This window comes from Chiloscyllium punctatum, chromosome 32 (assembly GCF_047496795.1).
Source record: "Chiloscyllium punctatum isolate Juve2018m chromosome 32, sChiPun1.3, whole genome shotgun sequence".
Taxonomy (NCBI): Eukaryota; Metazoa; Chordata; class Chondrichthyes; order Orectolobiformes; family Hemiscylliidae; genus Chiloscyllium; species Chiloscyllium punctatum.
Genome location: NC_092770.1, coordinates 61916773 through 61933470, shown reverse-complemented (window position 1 = coordinate 61933470; position 16698 = coordinate 61916773). Strand labels below are relative to the sequence as shown.

The 16698-nt window shown below is 42.1% G+C and overlaps 1 protein-coding gene across 4 annotated transcripts in view; it reads right to left on the bottom strand.

The window, feature by feature from the left end:
- LOC140458223 (UPF0606 protein KIAA1549) overlaps positions 1–14491 on the bottom strand; it is a 263349-nt gene extending 248858 nt beyond the window's left edge. For all 4 annotated transcript variants that reach the window (XR_011953457.1, XR_011953458.1, XM_072552494.1 and 1 more), the window contains exon 1: positions 14304–14491. Coding sequence is in view for 2 of the 4 variants with exons in the window: in XM_072552494.1 (XP_072408595.1) it covers positions 14304–14445 (142 nt within the window). In the remaining 2 variants the exon portion in view is untranslated. The remainder of the gene's footprint in view (positions 1–14303) is intronic.
- Positions 14492–16698: the final 2207 nt, after the last annotated feature.

Sequence of the window (16698 nt, the reverse complement as noted above, 5' to 3'; positions counted from 1 at the left end):
AGGAGATCTCTGTTATCAAAAAGAATAATAGGGTGGTTATGGTCAGGGATTTTAACTTTCCTAACATAGACTGGGACTGCCATAGTGTTAAAGGTTTTGACGGGGAAGAATTTGTTAAGTTTAGTTTAGTTTCCCTATAGTGTGAAAACAGGCCCTTCGGCCCAACCAGTCCACACAAACCCTCCAAAAGAGCAACCCACCCAGACCCATTTCCCTCTGACTAATGCACCTAGCACTATGGACAATTTAGCATGGCCAATTCACCTGACCTGCACATCTTTGGACTGTGAGAGGAAACTAGAGTATCTGAAGGAAACCCATGCAGACACAGGGAGAATGTGCAAACTCCACACAGACATTCACCGGAGGCTGGAATCAAACCTGGGACCCTGGTGCTGAGAGGCAGCAGTGCTAACCACTGAGCCACCGTGCCGCCCAAGAAAATTTTCTGATTCAATACATGGATGTACCTACTAGAGAGGGTGCAAATCTTGACTTACTCTTGGGAAATAAGGCAGAGCAGGTGACTGAGATGTCAGTGGGGGAACACTTTGGGGCTAGTGCCATAATTCTATTAGTTTTAAAATAGCGATGGAAAAGGATAGACCAGATCTAAAAGTTGAAGTTTTAAATTGGAGGAAGGCCAATTTTGATGATATTAGGCAAAAATGTTCCAAGTTGATTGGGGGCAGATGTTTGCAGGTAAAGGAAATGCTGGAAGATGGGACACCTTCAAAAATGAGATAACGAAAGTCCAGAGACAGTATATTCCAATTAGGAGGAAAGGAAAGGCTGGTAGGTACAGGGAATCCTGGATGACGAAAGAAATTGAGGGTTTGGTTAAGAAAAAGGAAGCATATGTCAGGTATAGACAAGATAGATCAACTGAATCCTTAGAAGAGTATTGGAGTATACATAAGAGGAAAATCAGGAGGGCAAAAAGGAGACATGAGATAGCTTTGGCAAAGTGGGTTAAAGAGAATCCAAAGGGTTTTTACAAATGCATTAAAGGACATAAGAATAACTTGGGGGAGAATAGGGCCCCTCAAGGATCAGCAAGGGTGCCTTTGTGTGGAACCGCAGGAGATGGGGGAAAAATACAAAATGAGCATTTTGCATTAGTGTTTACTGTGGAAAAGGACATGTAAGGTATAGAATGTAGGGAAATAGATGGTGATATCTTGAAAAATGCCCATTTTACAGAGGACAATGTGCTGGATGTCTTGAAACACATAGGAGTGGATAAATCCCTAGGACCTGATCAGGTGTACACTAGAACTCTGTGGGAAGCATGAGAAGTGATTGCTGGCCCCCTTGCTGACACATTTGTATCATCAACAGTCACAGGTGAGGTGCCGGAAGACTGGAGATTGGCTAACATGGTGCAACTGTTTAAGAAGGGTGGTAAGGACAAGCCAGGGAACTAAAGACCAGTGAGCCTGACGTCGCTGCTGGGCAAGTTGTTGGAGGGAATCCTGAAGGACAGGATGTACATGTATTTGGAAAGGCAAGGGCTGATTAGGGATAGTCAACACTGCTCTCTGTGTGGGAAATCATGTCTCACGAACTTGATTGAGTTTTTTTTTGAAGAATTAACAAAGACGATTGATGAGGGCAGAGCGGTGGATGTGATCTATATGGACTTCAGTGAAGCATTTGACAAGGTTTCCCATGGAGACTCATTAGCAAGGTTAGAGCTCGCGGAATACAGGGAGAGTAGCTATTTGGATACAGAACTGGCTCAAAAGGTAGAAGACAGAGGGTGGTGGTGGAGGAATGTTTTTCAGACTGGACACATGTGACCAGTGGAGCACCACAAGGATCGGTGTTGGATCCACTTTTTTTCGTCATTTATATAAATGATTTGGATGTGAGCACAAGAAATATAGTTAGTAAGTTTGCAGATGACACCAAAATTGGAGGTGTAGTGGACAGCAAAGAAGGTTACCTCAGAACTCAGGGACATAGGTTTAGGGTGAGAGGGGAAAGATATATAAAAGACCTGAGGGGCAACATTTTCACGCAGAGAGTGGTATGTGTGTGGAATGCGCTGCCAGAGGAAGTGGTGGAGGCTAGTACAATTGCAACAGTTAAAAGGCATCTGGATGGGTATATGAATATGAAGGATTTGGAGGGATATTGGTCAGGTGCTGGCAGGTGGGACTAGATTGGGTTTGGATATCTGGTCGGCATGGACAAGTTGAACCGAAGGGTCTGCTTCTGTGCATCTCTAAGTTATTATTAATGTAACTTTAATAGAAAATATATGAACTACAAGGCAATCTAATTCAGTTCTATTATCTAGGCCCAAACTTCTTTAATTATCAATACCCACTCTCACACTTTGAAAGACAGTTAAGGGATGATTCTTTCGTAAACAAAAGCCTTATAAATTGCCCATTCGATAACCATGGGAAAAAGTGAGGAATGCAGATGCTGGAGATCAGAGCTGAAAAATGTGTTGTTGGAAAAGCGCAGTAGATCAGGCAGCATCCAAGGAGCAGGGGAAAATCGACGTTACGGGCATAAGCCTTTCTTCAGGAAGAAGGGCTTATGCCCGAAACATCAATTCTCCTGCTCCTTGGATGCTGCCTGACTTGCTGCATTTTTCCAGCAACACATTTTTCAGCATTCGATAACCATTTCAATACTGAATACCAAGCTTTCATAAAATCCAATGTGTTATATTACAGGCAGTTAAGACTATATCTTGCTTGAATTCCAAAGTCGCTGGTCAATGCAAACAGCTTCTGCAGACCTCCAGGCACCTTTCTGATTTCTTATGGATGGGATTAGTTTCTCAGGGCTTTCAACAAGTCAATAACAGAGCAAAACCAAAAAATAACGAAGTCCTGCAACTTCAAAAGCAGCAGTCTGACTTATGCCCAAAAATGCAGTCAAAACCAGTTCACTTTATGGTTTCTATATCTTTGTCAATATTCTGATCAGCACTGGTCGTCCTTTCATTGACCAATTCAACATCTAACCAGCTGCCAGAGCATAACATCTCGGCATTGGTTTATCTGTGGTCTTCCTGGAGCAGTAATTTAACCAGGCCAGTTCCCAAGAGCAAACATCTGTATTTTGTCCTCTCCTTTATTTACAATGAGCTGCTATTCACTGTTCAAAATTCAATTCTCAACTGCAACTCAGTCCCAAACCAAAAACCAATACAAAAAAAGATGGTCTCAACACTTCCAACACCACCCTACCATCCCCCATCCATAATTCCCAGAATATCCTGTTGCAATATGTCTCAGCCAGTATGTTATTACGCCTTTAAGAGACTGTACTCAAGACATCATCACTGTATCACCTGAACAAATAACAATCTTACCTCAGTTCATGTTCCTCTGTTGTAACATAATAGCTGAATATTCCTCGGGCAGACAGTAGTTGTAATGCTAATGTGGTGTTGGTAAATAATAGTTGTAATAAATATCGATTGCGTTATTCAATTCCACAATATCCATGCCCAGTTTTGCATGTAAAGAAGATAACATTAGTAATAGCTGATCAATTAAAAGACTTTGATGGATCCAAATTCAGAACACAGTAACAGTGGCAGACTATAAACTATAAGCCTATAAAATACCAACTGAAAATTTTAAAAAAGTTAAACGTCTCAAAATATTAATTAAAAAGCTAATTGAAGACCAACTGGACAACAGAGAATTCAGACAACAGGGAGAGTACCTCACGATTAAAAATTATCAGTTTGTGGGAGTACAGATAGCTGTGCAGCTCTGTAGATATGATATTAGCCATTAAGAAATCAAAGCTCATTTATTTCCTCTTGATTCCTCTTCAAGACAACAAAGTTCTAAAATTCTCTCAATTTAAAAGGAAGGAAAACATAAAATGTTACATATGCACTTTTGAGCTGCAACACATAGTATAGACTTCACCAGCCAACACCTCCACAGATAGTACAGGGCAGGACAGAAAGCTGGAAGAATGCTCTGTTCCTGACAGTAGATACACAAGTAAGTTTCTTTTTACAGCAGCTACAAAGCATGTGTTCTTAAACTAGGAATTTTTTTTAAACTTACACTAGCTTATGGCACTACATTCCAATGTTTTGAGGAAGAATCATGGATAGCAGAAACCCCATTATAGTCTGAGCATCCAGTGACTGACTGACTTACTGAGCTATAACTGTTCAAATATGCAGTTCAAATATACCATATGCAGTTCTATTTTACAAATTAAACAATAGATGCTACAGAGTAGAACTCTAAAAATCTTGCTTGCAATCAGCAAGGAGGGGCTTCAGGGAATTAACTTTTCTGTCTTTACAGAGAAGAGCACTGGAATCCAGAAAATGTGTAAAATTTTCAAAAAACACACGAAATTTAATTTCAGCATTAATAGGCTCTGACACAAGTCACGCAGATAGCAACCCCAATAATGCATTGACCAGTTTGTTGGAAGATGCTGCAGCTAAGTGTGTCAGAGTAGCTTAGAGTCACAGTTATTGTCACTACACCAATTAAAAAGTTTATTGGAAGGATATTTTGGGGCAAGAAAAACAGTTGGCACATTACTGGAAAATGGACACAAGTATGAAGCCAGAAAGCCAATCCCTGCTTCCCCAAGATTCAATCCTCTGTTGTTTACAGTTTACGTCTTCTGACACGTTCCCAGTGAGTTTTATTTCAGTTTACCACTCAAAAAAGTCAGATCTCACTCTACACGTTTATATAACAAAATCACAACCCAACTAAAAACTATTATATCCAAGATCTGTTTCCTCATTCTATTCAATCTGAGGCATTCCATTAGACATTATTGGCAGATAACATCCCCCATCTCACAAACATAAGCCAATCCTTGACTTGTAGAGGCACAATTTGTGCTCGACACATTCCTCAAGATCACAACAAATATACTCCAGAAAAACATAGGCCATCTCCAATAGCCAACCCACCCGATCTGCCATAAACATCCACCCACTCTTCTGCCACCCTATCCTGCCCATTTAGAAGGCACCAGAACCCTGACCCACCTGGCAAAGTAATTCCTCACCCACTTAAAAAAGGCAATTATGTTTAACTAAGGCAATTATGTTTACTTGGGAGCTATGAATGTGGGTTCAGGAGCTTTAAATGATTAGATTAGATTACTTACAGTGTGGAAACAGGTCCTTCGGCCCAACAAGTCCATACCGACCCGCCGAAGCGCAACCCACCCAGACCCATTCCCCTACATTCACCCCTGTCCCGAACACTACAGGCAATTTAGCATGGTCAATTCACCCAACCTGCACATTTTTGGACTGTGGGAGGAAACCGGAGCACCCAGAGGAAACCCACGCAGATACAGGGAGAATGTGCAAACTCCACACAGTCAGTCACCTGAGGTGGGAATTGAACCCGGGTCTCTGGCTCTGTGAGGCAGCAGTGCTAACCACTCTGCGACCGTGCCGCCCACAATATTGAAAGATAGGTGGTTTCAACGCCAATCCAGTCTGCTCCTACCCGCATGAAGTCCTGCGCTGCACGTGAATGCTTCAGTTGAGAAGTTGCTGGCTTGGAAGTTCAAACTGAAAATCTCCAAAGGTAAATGTGCATGTTATTCACTAATCAGGTTAGGAATACATTCGGAGTTTGGAAAAGTAAGGCAAGCAACAGCCTGATGTGAAGTTGGATCCACATTTGTTGGTGAAGTATAACTCAAGACACCTTTCCCTAGTTATTTTAACTGACTGATCAGTCTCACAGCTCTTTCCACACCAAGTACCTCCTGCTCCCGCTTTATACCATATACAGCTTACTCGAGTAAAAGTCGATCTATATCTTTGGCCAAATATCTGGAATTTTCCATATATCTCATGTAAAAGTCGACCCTAGTTCTTCACATAATTCTCACAGATGTGAGACTTCAGAGTTCTTAAGTTCATTATTGAACGGGCACTATAATTAGTACAATTCATATTCACTTTTTGTAAAGCTGTTCCATTCTGTTCTGGGACTCCAGTCTGACAGCCGTCCTGCTCCATTCTTTTAGGCATCCCTCCCCGTTCCAGGATTCCGGTCTGCCAGCTGTCCCGCTCCGTTCTAGGATTCCAGTCTAGCCCTCAGCTGCACTGATGATGGTATTGCCATGCCAAGGTCAGTTTTTTTTAAATAAAAGAGACAACAACAAAAAAAAAGGCGGACAGTATAATTACTAATTCATGTTCATTTCTATTCTCTTTATCCGGTAATTACTAAAGTACGTCATGTCTTTTACTTTATGCATTTAGAGATCAACTGGGCTTCCAATGATACAGTTCAAATTTTGATGGGCATAAATTTCAGTCACTCAAAAGTAGTATCCATGTAATACAGAGAAACCTCAATTATCTGAATATCAATTGTCCGAATTTCGGATTGTCTGAAGAAAATGTCAAGGTCATGATAGAAACATTATATCAAAGAGGTGATTCAACACTGATCGTGTCTTTTGATTACAATGATTAAAAATGAACTTGGCTGACAGAAATGCTGTCAAGAACAGTCCTGGACATTGATGGGAGCCCAAGCACCATCTCCAAATGACTGACCGTCTGCCCACTCTCTCCCCACACCAATCTAATTATCATTTCAGTGTACTGTCAATCATCAGTAAATGATGGAAGGTACCATTAATAGTGCTATTACGCTGCAGTTGTTCAGCAACAACCTGCTCACTGATGCTCAGATTGGATCTCACCAAGATCACTCAACTCCTCACCTATCACAATCTTGGTCCAAACATGGACAAAAATGCTGGACTCCATAGGTGTGGTGATAGTAAGTGACCTTAACATCAAGTCAGCATTTGACCAAATACAACATCAACTTGCCTTAGTAAAACAAGAATAAATGGAAAGCGGGGAGCTGTCTCAATTATTTGAGTCATATCTAGAAGATAGATGGTTGTGGTTGTTGAAGGTCAGTCATTTCAGCTCCAGGCCATCATTACTAGGTTCTTCAGTGTTTGCCCAAGGCCCAATTATCTTCATGTACTTCATCAATAAACTTCCCTCCATCATAAAATAGGATGTTCATTGATGATTGCACAACATTCAGTGCCGCTTGCCACTTCTCAAACACCCATGTCCAAATGCAGCAAGATCTGGGCAAGGAGTCCATTGAGAAAATAAAGGCCTGCACGTTCAGCAGTGAAGTTCAACAATCTCCATAACAGAATCAGGGCAGAAGAAAATTCCTTGGAGTGGCTTACAAGTTAGTAAGGGAAAAACTCCAGAAACAGATGGCTTGAAAGGCCTCAGTGGAAGACATCCTGCATAACTGTTGAAAACATGTGTCCCTTAACTCACGCAAAAGGAGAAACAGAGCTGTATTAGCAGCTTAAGGATCTCATGAAGACACATTAACTAAAGAATACAGCATCAAATAAATGCAAAGTCTGTGGAAGGAAACTGATTATAGTAGTGCCTACAGAACAAAAACTCTGAAAAAGAGTGGCCCTTCACTGAGGATTGAATATCATAAGACCATTGAGAATTAAAGAGTTTAATGTGTAATAAAACCTTTCAGTTAGTTATTGTAAAATGTGAAAGTTTGTTCCTTTCCTTTTGTGTGTAATAAAACTTCCTTTTGTTAAAAGTACATTGGCAAACTCTTGTAAATATGCTCAGTGAGTGACCGCCTCAATTAGATTAGATTAGATTACTTACAGTGTGGAAACAGGCCCTTCGGCCCAACAAGTCCACACCGACCCGCCAAAGCGCACCCACCCACACCCATTCCCCTACATTTACCCTGCACCTAACACTACGGGCAATTTAGCATGGCCAATTCACCTAACCTGCACATTTTTGGACTGTGGGAGGAAACCGGAGCAAACCCACGCAGACACGGGGAGAATGTGCAAACTCCACACAGTCAGTTGCCTGAGGTGGGAATTGAACCCGGGTCTCTGGCGCTGTGAGGCAGCAGTGCTAACCACTGTGCCACCGTGCCACCCAATTAACAAATTGCAAAAATAAAATGTGTGGTGTACTAACCCAAGTTTCACTCTGGTACCTAATTTTATTTTATCACCATCAGCTGAGGTAAAATTTTGGGCAATGGCTATCTCCTTCAAAAAGGATTAGCCATCTTTGCTAGCTAGCACGAGGGGGCATAACTTTAAATTGAGGGGGTGATACATACAGGACAGATGTCAGAGCTAGTTTCTTTACTCGGAGAGTAGTAAAGGCGTGGACCAGTCTGCCCGAAACAGTAGTAGACTCACCAACTTTAAGGACAGTCAAATGGTCATTGAATAAACATATGGATGAAAATAGACTAGTGTAGGTTAGATGGGCCTCAGATTGGTTCCACAGGTCAGCACAATATTGAGGGCCAAAGGCCCTGCAGTGCATTGTAATGTTCTATGTTCTAAATTTAGTCACCCTTTCTTTGCTGAATCTCCAAAATTCCAGACCTTACCATTGATCGGAAATCGAAACAGACCTGGCATATAAATACTATGGCTATGAAAGCAAGTTAAAGTCATGATATTCTGCGATGGATAACTAACCACCATGTCATTCCAAAGTCTGTCAACTGTCCACAAGACACAAGTCAATACTATATCAGAATATTCTCCACTTGCTGGATCAGTGCAGCTCCAACACCACTCAATAAGCTGGTCACCATCCAGGGAAACCAGATGGTGCTTGTATTAGCACCACCAAAACATGGGCATACAAAGTGCACTACAGTAACTTATCAAATCTCCTTCAACAACACTACCACCTATAAAATCGTCTTCAACCACTCACTATCTTGACTTTGAAGTATATTACCAATCCTTCACTGACGCTGGGTCAGCTTCCTTGTATTACTTTCCAGCAACAAGATAGTGTCCCTGGGCAATAAATGCTGGCCTAACCAGTGACACCCAAATCCCATGACTAAACAAAAACTGCGATCAAAAAGATTGATTTTTCATTGGGGCCTGTGAAGCCAAAGTGTTAAAAAAGGGTAAAGGTATTCAGGAAGAGCATGCCAAAGTGAGCCTAAGTAGACAGGCAGCAGGCTGGAAGAACCCTAACCCCAACCCAAATGTGAGCCTAAGGATACCAAAGGTGTAAAAATAGAAAGGGTGATAGGGAAAAACAATGTGCAGCTAGCTAGGGTCACAGAACCATAGCACTTGAAATAGAATGTAAAACAATAACACAATTGTATCTGTATGATGGAGCAAGGCCATTGTAAATTTGTAGCAGAGGACAAAAATGCTAAATTCAGCAAATTATCATGTAGCCTGTGGAGATCAGCAAGGTCACAGGAAAATGGGTCAACAGAAACTGGTGCAAGAACAATACAAGTAGCTAAATTGATCATTTTAAAGGGAGGTCATAATGAGAGGTTGGTATAAAGGCATAGATCAATTAAAACAAAAAAAGGTGACAATAAAAGAGTAAGAATTATGGCAACACTGGGAGTAGTCAAGAGGCAGAGGTGAGCAATGCTGCAGTTGGAATAAATTATTACTTAGATTGTGAGGTTTTACACTTCCTGACAAACTGCCAGTGGTCAGAACCAGAACAGAAATCAATATCAACAGAGTAAAAGTTAATTGTAAATGTGGGTTCAGTCTTCCCAATAATTAACTGATTGAAATTTGAATCATTCATAAGTGCACATCACTGAGATAATCAATGTCACAGAAGCCCCAACCTGACAGCAGTGGCAGAAAGTTTTGCTTAGTGCGTTCAATGTACTTACGAAGGCTGATCACCTATATTATGTTATCATGGAATGAGAAGCAGGGCAAGAGTGGATCCACAAGGAAAGCAAATAGAATCACATGGAGCCAGGAGGATAAAAGATTGAAACAGCGATACTAGCTCGGGGGCCACTGTTAGGAGGGGTAAGAGAACTATTAAAAAGAACTATTAAAACTGAAGATAGATCATTCAGGGAATGCATGGTTAAAAGAGCCAGATGAAAAATAAGAAGTTATACAAAATGGATTCATATAAGCTATTTGAAGGGATTTATAGTCATGGAGACATGCAGCACGGAAACTGGTCTATGCCGACCAGATATCCTACATTAACCTAATCTCACTTGTCAGCATTTAGCCCACTTCCCCCTCAACCCTATGTCGTGATGAAGGGCTTTTGCCCGAAACGTCAATTCTCCTACTTCTTGGATGCTGCCTGACCTGCTGTGCTTTTCCAGCACCACACTTTCAATTCTAATCTCCAGCATCTTTAGTCCTCCCTTTTGCGTTCCTATTCATATACCCATCCAAATGCCTTTTAAATGTTGTAACTGTACCAGCATTCACCACTTCCTCTGGCAGGTCATTCCATACACGCACCATCCTCTGTGTGAAAAAATTGCCCCTTAGATCCTTTAAAATCTTTCCTTTCTCTTACTTTAAATCTATGCCCTCTAGTTTTGGTCTCCCCGACCCCAGGGAGCAGACCTTGTCTATTTACCCTAACCATGGTTCCAACATCCTTGGTTGGAATGTTTGAGCTATTGGGAGCGGCTCAATAGGCTGGGGCTATTTTCCCTTGAGCTTCAGAGACTGAGGGGTGACCTTACAAAGGTTTAAGGTTGGAAATTATTCATCAGCTTTCCCTGTTTAGGTCATAAACAATCTATAGAAAGACAGTATATGAACAGAAGAGAAATAGATTGAAGGCAGGCATTTTGAAAAATACTGATGATAATGATGACAGTACAGAAAGGCAAAATTTTATGGGCTGAGTTAAATAGAACCATTAATAACATTGTTAAGAGTGCAGAGCAGGAAACTACTCAGAAGGTTGGAAAGAGATTCGATGGCAAAATAGGTCATTCTCAGAAGGGATTCTCTTAGATTAAATGAGAAAGAATTATGGATTGATAGTCTATTGGGTGAGCGGAGGCATGGGTTTTCAGTACCAAGGAAACATAAGGGTACAGTTATTGAATGGGGGCAAAGAACAAAAGTAACAGCTTCACAGATGGCTTTCCTCTCAGGTAAGAACAAGTGAAATTCTGATATGGTTTGTGTTTAATAGATAAATCTTCCATATTATGATTTTAAAACAGCGAAGGAACACATCAATAAAACTACAATTTACCTTTTACTTTAAAGAAAATAAACAGCAGTTAACACTACTGAAAACAGGATACCTGGTAGAGAGCTCAATAACTGTAACCCAATCTTGCAATTGGACATGATACTTATAAATCCCACAACAGCAAAGATATCTGAAGCCTCCAATTAGGTAATAACATTGCAACCCAACACTTATATTCATTGTTCCACATGTATTCAATGTTGCTATTCCGTTGTTTTTTTTTAAAAGAGACTGAATATCTCATCAGCCCTAAAGAACTGACATATGACCAATTCATATGTTATATAAAAATAAGAAGAGAAACAAATGGACACAATATTTTGTTAAACTCTCAAGTCTTAGACCAAACATCCCATTATTCCAAAGAGACTCAGAATTTGCCCATTGCTGTCATGGTGCTAAAACCAAAGTTTATACTATCGTTTATACCACTGCTATTTCCATCCAATGAGCCTTCAATTTTATCAGGAACTCACCCGAGTCTATATGTGAACATTTTCTATTGATTTCACAACTTTATAATTGTGCTGAGTGACAGAAAAGACCCAGCTAAGTTCAACCATCATTTCTACAACATTTATACATATATCAGCAGGTAGGAAAATAATCTCTGTATATCCAAGATGGAATCATTGGAGAGAAGTTAGGTGTAGGAATGATAATACTGGGTATAAACTTTAAAAATAAATCACAACCCGAATTGCTTGTGAGAAAAAAAAATCACTATACATATGCAGTCAAGTTAACAGTAGACTGTTACTTGAAAAACTGCAAATGCTGGAATCCAAAGTGGACAAGCAGGTGGCTAGAAGAACACAGCAAACTTCAGGAGGTGGACAGGTCATCATGTAAGATAGGGATAGGTGAACACAGGTAGAGTGTATGACGTGGTTGATCAATGGGAGGAATGAATCCAGTTGGTAGCTGGAAGGAGGGATCGATCAGAGGAGTGGAAGAAAGGGAGAGGAGCTGGGAAGAGTCTCGTGGGATTGAAAGGGAGGTTATTTGAAATTAGACAACACAATGTTGAGTCCTCCAGACTGTAAGCAGCCCAGGTGGAAGATGAGGTGTTGTTCCTCCACTTTGCAGTCTGACTCACTGTGGCAATGGAGGGGGCCACAGATGGTCATGATGGAAAGGGGGTGGGAAGGGGAATTGAAGTGGGTGGTGACTGGGAGGTGAGGTCAGTCCCTGCGGGCCCGGTTAAGATGCTTGGTGAAACATGTCCTTAGTTTACGTTTGGTCTCACTGATGTACTGAGGACCATATTGGGAGCACCAAATACAGTAAACTAGGTTGGAGAAAAGGCAAGTGAACCTCTGTCTCACCTGGAAGGATTGTTTGGGGCCCTGGAGGGAGGTGAGGAGGGGGTTGTGGTGTGCCAGCAGGTTTTTCATCTTTTATGGTTACAGGGGATTATGTGGGGTATCGGTGAGGAGATTGGCGCAACCCAAGGATTGGCAAAGGGAACCTTGGGGAAGACAGAGAGGGATGGAGAAGGGAAGATGTTCTTGGTGGTGGGATCTAATCGGAATTGGCAGAAATGTTTAAGGATGATATGTTGGATGCAGAGACTGGTGGGGATGGTAGATGAGGACAAGGGTGAACCCTGTCTTTATTGCATTTAGAGGGGGCGGTTTAGAACAATGGAGCAGAGAATGGAGGAGGTGCAGTGGAGGGCTGTCTGGGTGACTATAAACCCACAGACTCATAACTACCCGGACTACACATCGTCCCACACAGTATCCTGCAAGAACTCCATCCCATTTTCCCAATTCCTTGGCCTCTGCCGCATCTGTTTGGATGAGGAGACATTACACTCCCAAGAATCCCAGATGTTCACCTATTTTGAACAACATGCTTTCTGCCCCCATCATCCAAACAGTTCTCCATCACACCACCTCCATTCCCTGTTCTTAACCCTTAATCACTTCTGCCAACTCCAATTAGACCCCACCACGAAGAACACTTTCCCCTCCCCCTCTCTGCCTTCTGCAAGGACCAAGCGGATTCATTCCTCCTATCAATCAACCAGGTCGTACCCTCTACCTGTGTTCGATTACCCTACCTCACCACCCCACCCTCCCCTGCCCACCCCCCATTTTATCTGCAGTTCCCCTTACACCCACCCCAGTCCTGAAGACAGGTTACACCCAAAATGTAGACTTCTCCACCTCATGATGCTGCTTGGCTTGCTATGTTCTTTCAGCCTCCTACTTGTCTTTGTCAAATAACAAGAAATATAGGAATAGTCGCTCCCCTGAAAAATACAGGTTGACGTTTTCCACTCTCCCTACCTCAAGTAGAACAAACTAGCAAAAAACAAATCTTACAGCAGATATTTCCAAGTAAGCTGATCAAAATTATTTGCCTCATATAGAAATGAAACATCACAAATGTTCACATTCATTTTGGTTTCAAATTGTCGTTCTCCTCTCGAGAGGCAAGAGCCAGTGACCTAGTTGGATTAAGGTGTTGCTTGTTGTCAACAGCCCTCCAATTACCTCAACCAAGTGACACTTTTTAGGCATGGTCCAGACAATAAGTATTGGCACTATGGAAAGTGTAAACCATTCGCCTTCATCTGATACACACGTCTGCCTTCGCCACCATGAGTCAATGAGCAAACTGAGAAGCTGGATCTTTTCCACCCGTCATCCAAAACCAATTTTACAGTCAGCCGGACAGAGATCTGCCAAGACTGATAAAGCAACCCTGGCACACATATGTGTGGTTTCATGCAACATCATCGTCATGTGGATTTACTCACCCAACCACTGGCATAGTTTTATTTTTAATTCAAGGTAATCAGGGCAGGTCCACAATTTTGGGCACAAGATAAGCACAAATATTGCAGAGTTGGTAACAGATCACAAAGGACACACACGGTACCTATAACGCTCAATTTAAACCCCATAAACTTTACAAGTAAAATCTTGACCACTCCCACATTATAAAACCTCCGGGTGCAAATAATACGACCCGATCAGCAACAACGAAAAAAAATTTTGGAGATCACCCAGCTAGCCACATCACTGCTGTTCAGGACAATTAACAAACTCCATGGGGTTTTAAACAATATCGTTTATGCTACACAGACGAAGGGATCTCAGAGCAAATAAAGAGCAGACAAAAATGCGGTACAAATGAACACAAAAAGAAATGCGAGGTGTGGGGGAAGCCAGTACAAGTAATGGGTTTACATCTTAAAGCGAACAACGGAGCGGGGACCGCTACTCACCAGAGAGGCTGCCAGGAGCCGGGAGACATAACAGCAGCGAAGCTACGAGCGAGAAGGAGCCGTAGTTGCCGAAGAGACCTCTCACCGAGGGTCGGTACCCCGTGTACAGGGGAAGGCGCCGCCGACCAAGGACCCCGTCCATAGTTCTTGCCCGGTGGCTCTCACTCAATCTCCCCACTACATCGGAAAGTTCGCGCACGCGCAACCACCACTCCGGAATCCGGCGGCGCGCTCGCGAGCAACTTGACGTCACCCCGAACCCACCGCGCGCACTCGCGCGCTGGCTGCCACTCATTCTTGTTCTGTCTTCGCCCCGCCCCATGACTCCCCTCCTACTCACCCTGGCCCTCGCGCCCCTGAGCTCGCGGCGTTTCCCGCCTCCACGGCTGGACTTTTCGGCACGTGCCTTTCGTTTAGGCTGTTTGTAACGGCGCCATATTGGAAATGAGAGTCGGCGCAATTCAAACACTCAGGTGTTGAAACGGGCTAGATACGACCTGAGCGTACCTTTTTTTTCCGCTTGTGTGTGGAGTGCATGCAAATCCAGTATTTGCTGCTCGTCCCCAATCATATTTGAATGTAGTTAAAGATTCGGCCACATTGCTGTGGATCTGCAGGCCAGGCCAGGTAAGGACGGCAGATTTCTCTCCCTAAGAGACGCTGTTTGGGTTTTACACCTATCAGCAATGGGCGCTGTTAGGTATTCGGATAACTTTTAACACCAGTTTTTAAAAATTGAATTCAGATTTCTCCATTGGCCTTGAGAGTATTGTCTCAAGGTTCTGGATTACTGGACCAGTAACATTACCACTCTGTCAGTATGTCCCCTATCACCCATTCAGAGCAATGCCATCCCAACCAACGGTTGTTTAAGAATAATGCCAAACTTTTTGCATCTGTTACAATGTGACTTCAGTCTTCCTTTACCAACTCCTATCACATCATTTTCCATTTCTTAGCTTACCTTTAAACGTTGTTTAGTCACATTGGTTAAATAGACTAATGTAATTTTAGTGGAGATGGAAATGTTTCTACAGTAGGTACTCCATATACAGTTTTGGATAAACAAATATGCACATCATACCTTGTTTATAATTGACTAATCCCTGATACACTGTGAGAGAACAGAATTTGATTTGGATGCAATGGTCTTCCCACTTAGTTAAGTGGCATGCTAATGATTTGCTGTTGAGTTTCGTGTGTGAGCCAAAAACAGTTAATTGTGGTCCAAAGAACAATCAAATCCATGAAACCAGTTTTTAGTTGACAGAAAATATGCAGGAAAATTGTTATTTGCTATTGTTATTGTATTTTCAGTACCTAATTAAAATTTCCATGAAGTTATGCATGGAGCTAAGGTATAAAGATAGGTCAGGTGGGCAAAGAAATAGCAAATGGAATTCAATCCCGGAAAGGGTTGGTCATGTATTTGAGAAGGTAAAACAAGGAAATAAATCATAGAATCTGTAGAGTGCAAAAGGAGGTGATTTGGTCCATCAAGTCTGTATCAATGCTGGAAACACATCCCATCCAATCCTTGTAACCCCTACGTTTACCATACGGGCCCACTTCACTTGCAGATTCTTGGACACTATTGGGCAATTTAAGTGAGCCAGTCCACCCAACTGTACATTTTGGTCTGTGGGAGAAAACCAGAGCAGCCAGTGCAAATCCATATAGACACGGACAGAACATGCAAACTCCACACAGTCACCCAAGGCTGGAATCAAACCTTGGTCCCTGGTGCTGTGAGGCAGCAGTGCCACCCCAAAATGGATTGTTGAAAAATGCACTAAGTGCCATCATTATAGCATTGTTACAGTTTGACTTCCACAACCTGTCATTATCTCAGCGAGGTTGGGCTGTAAATTCACAGTTTGATTACCACCTCCAAGAAGTCATTTATGGATTAACTGTTATCACAACTCACTGGGGTACTGTATTGGAAATCAAGCCCTGCTATTCCTGCTGTTGTCATAAAACTTAAAGATTTGAAGCAAAAACACAAAGCTTCCTGATTTACCTATCTTTTAAACCAAAGTTGACAGTATGATTTCTGTACATAGCAAGAATGACTGTTTGTTAGAAATAAACACATTTTAATCCAGAAAGAATTATGAACTGTTTACCTATTATTCTACTCATTAAAAACCTTCCCCTCCCCACTTATAAATTTCCACCTGTGTAAACATACATAGACACAGTCAAGAAAAAAATGGATGTGATGAATGGAAGGAAAACCAGGGAGCGACTTCAGTGGCCTCAGTTCAGAGGGTCCACTGAGATGCTTCCTCAGTCCCGTCAGCACATGCTGCTTTCCAACTTTCTCTCCAGATCCCCTCACTGCTTGTGGAAGCTATATATCACACCAGCCACTAATGGAAAAACAAACTGG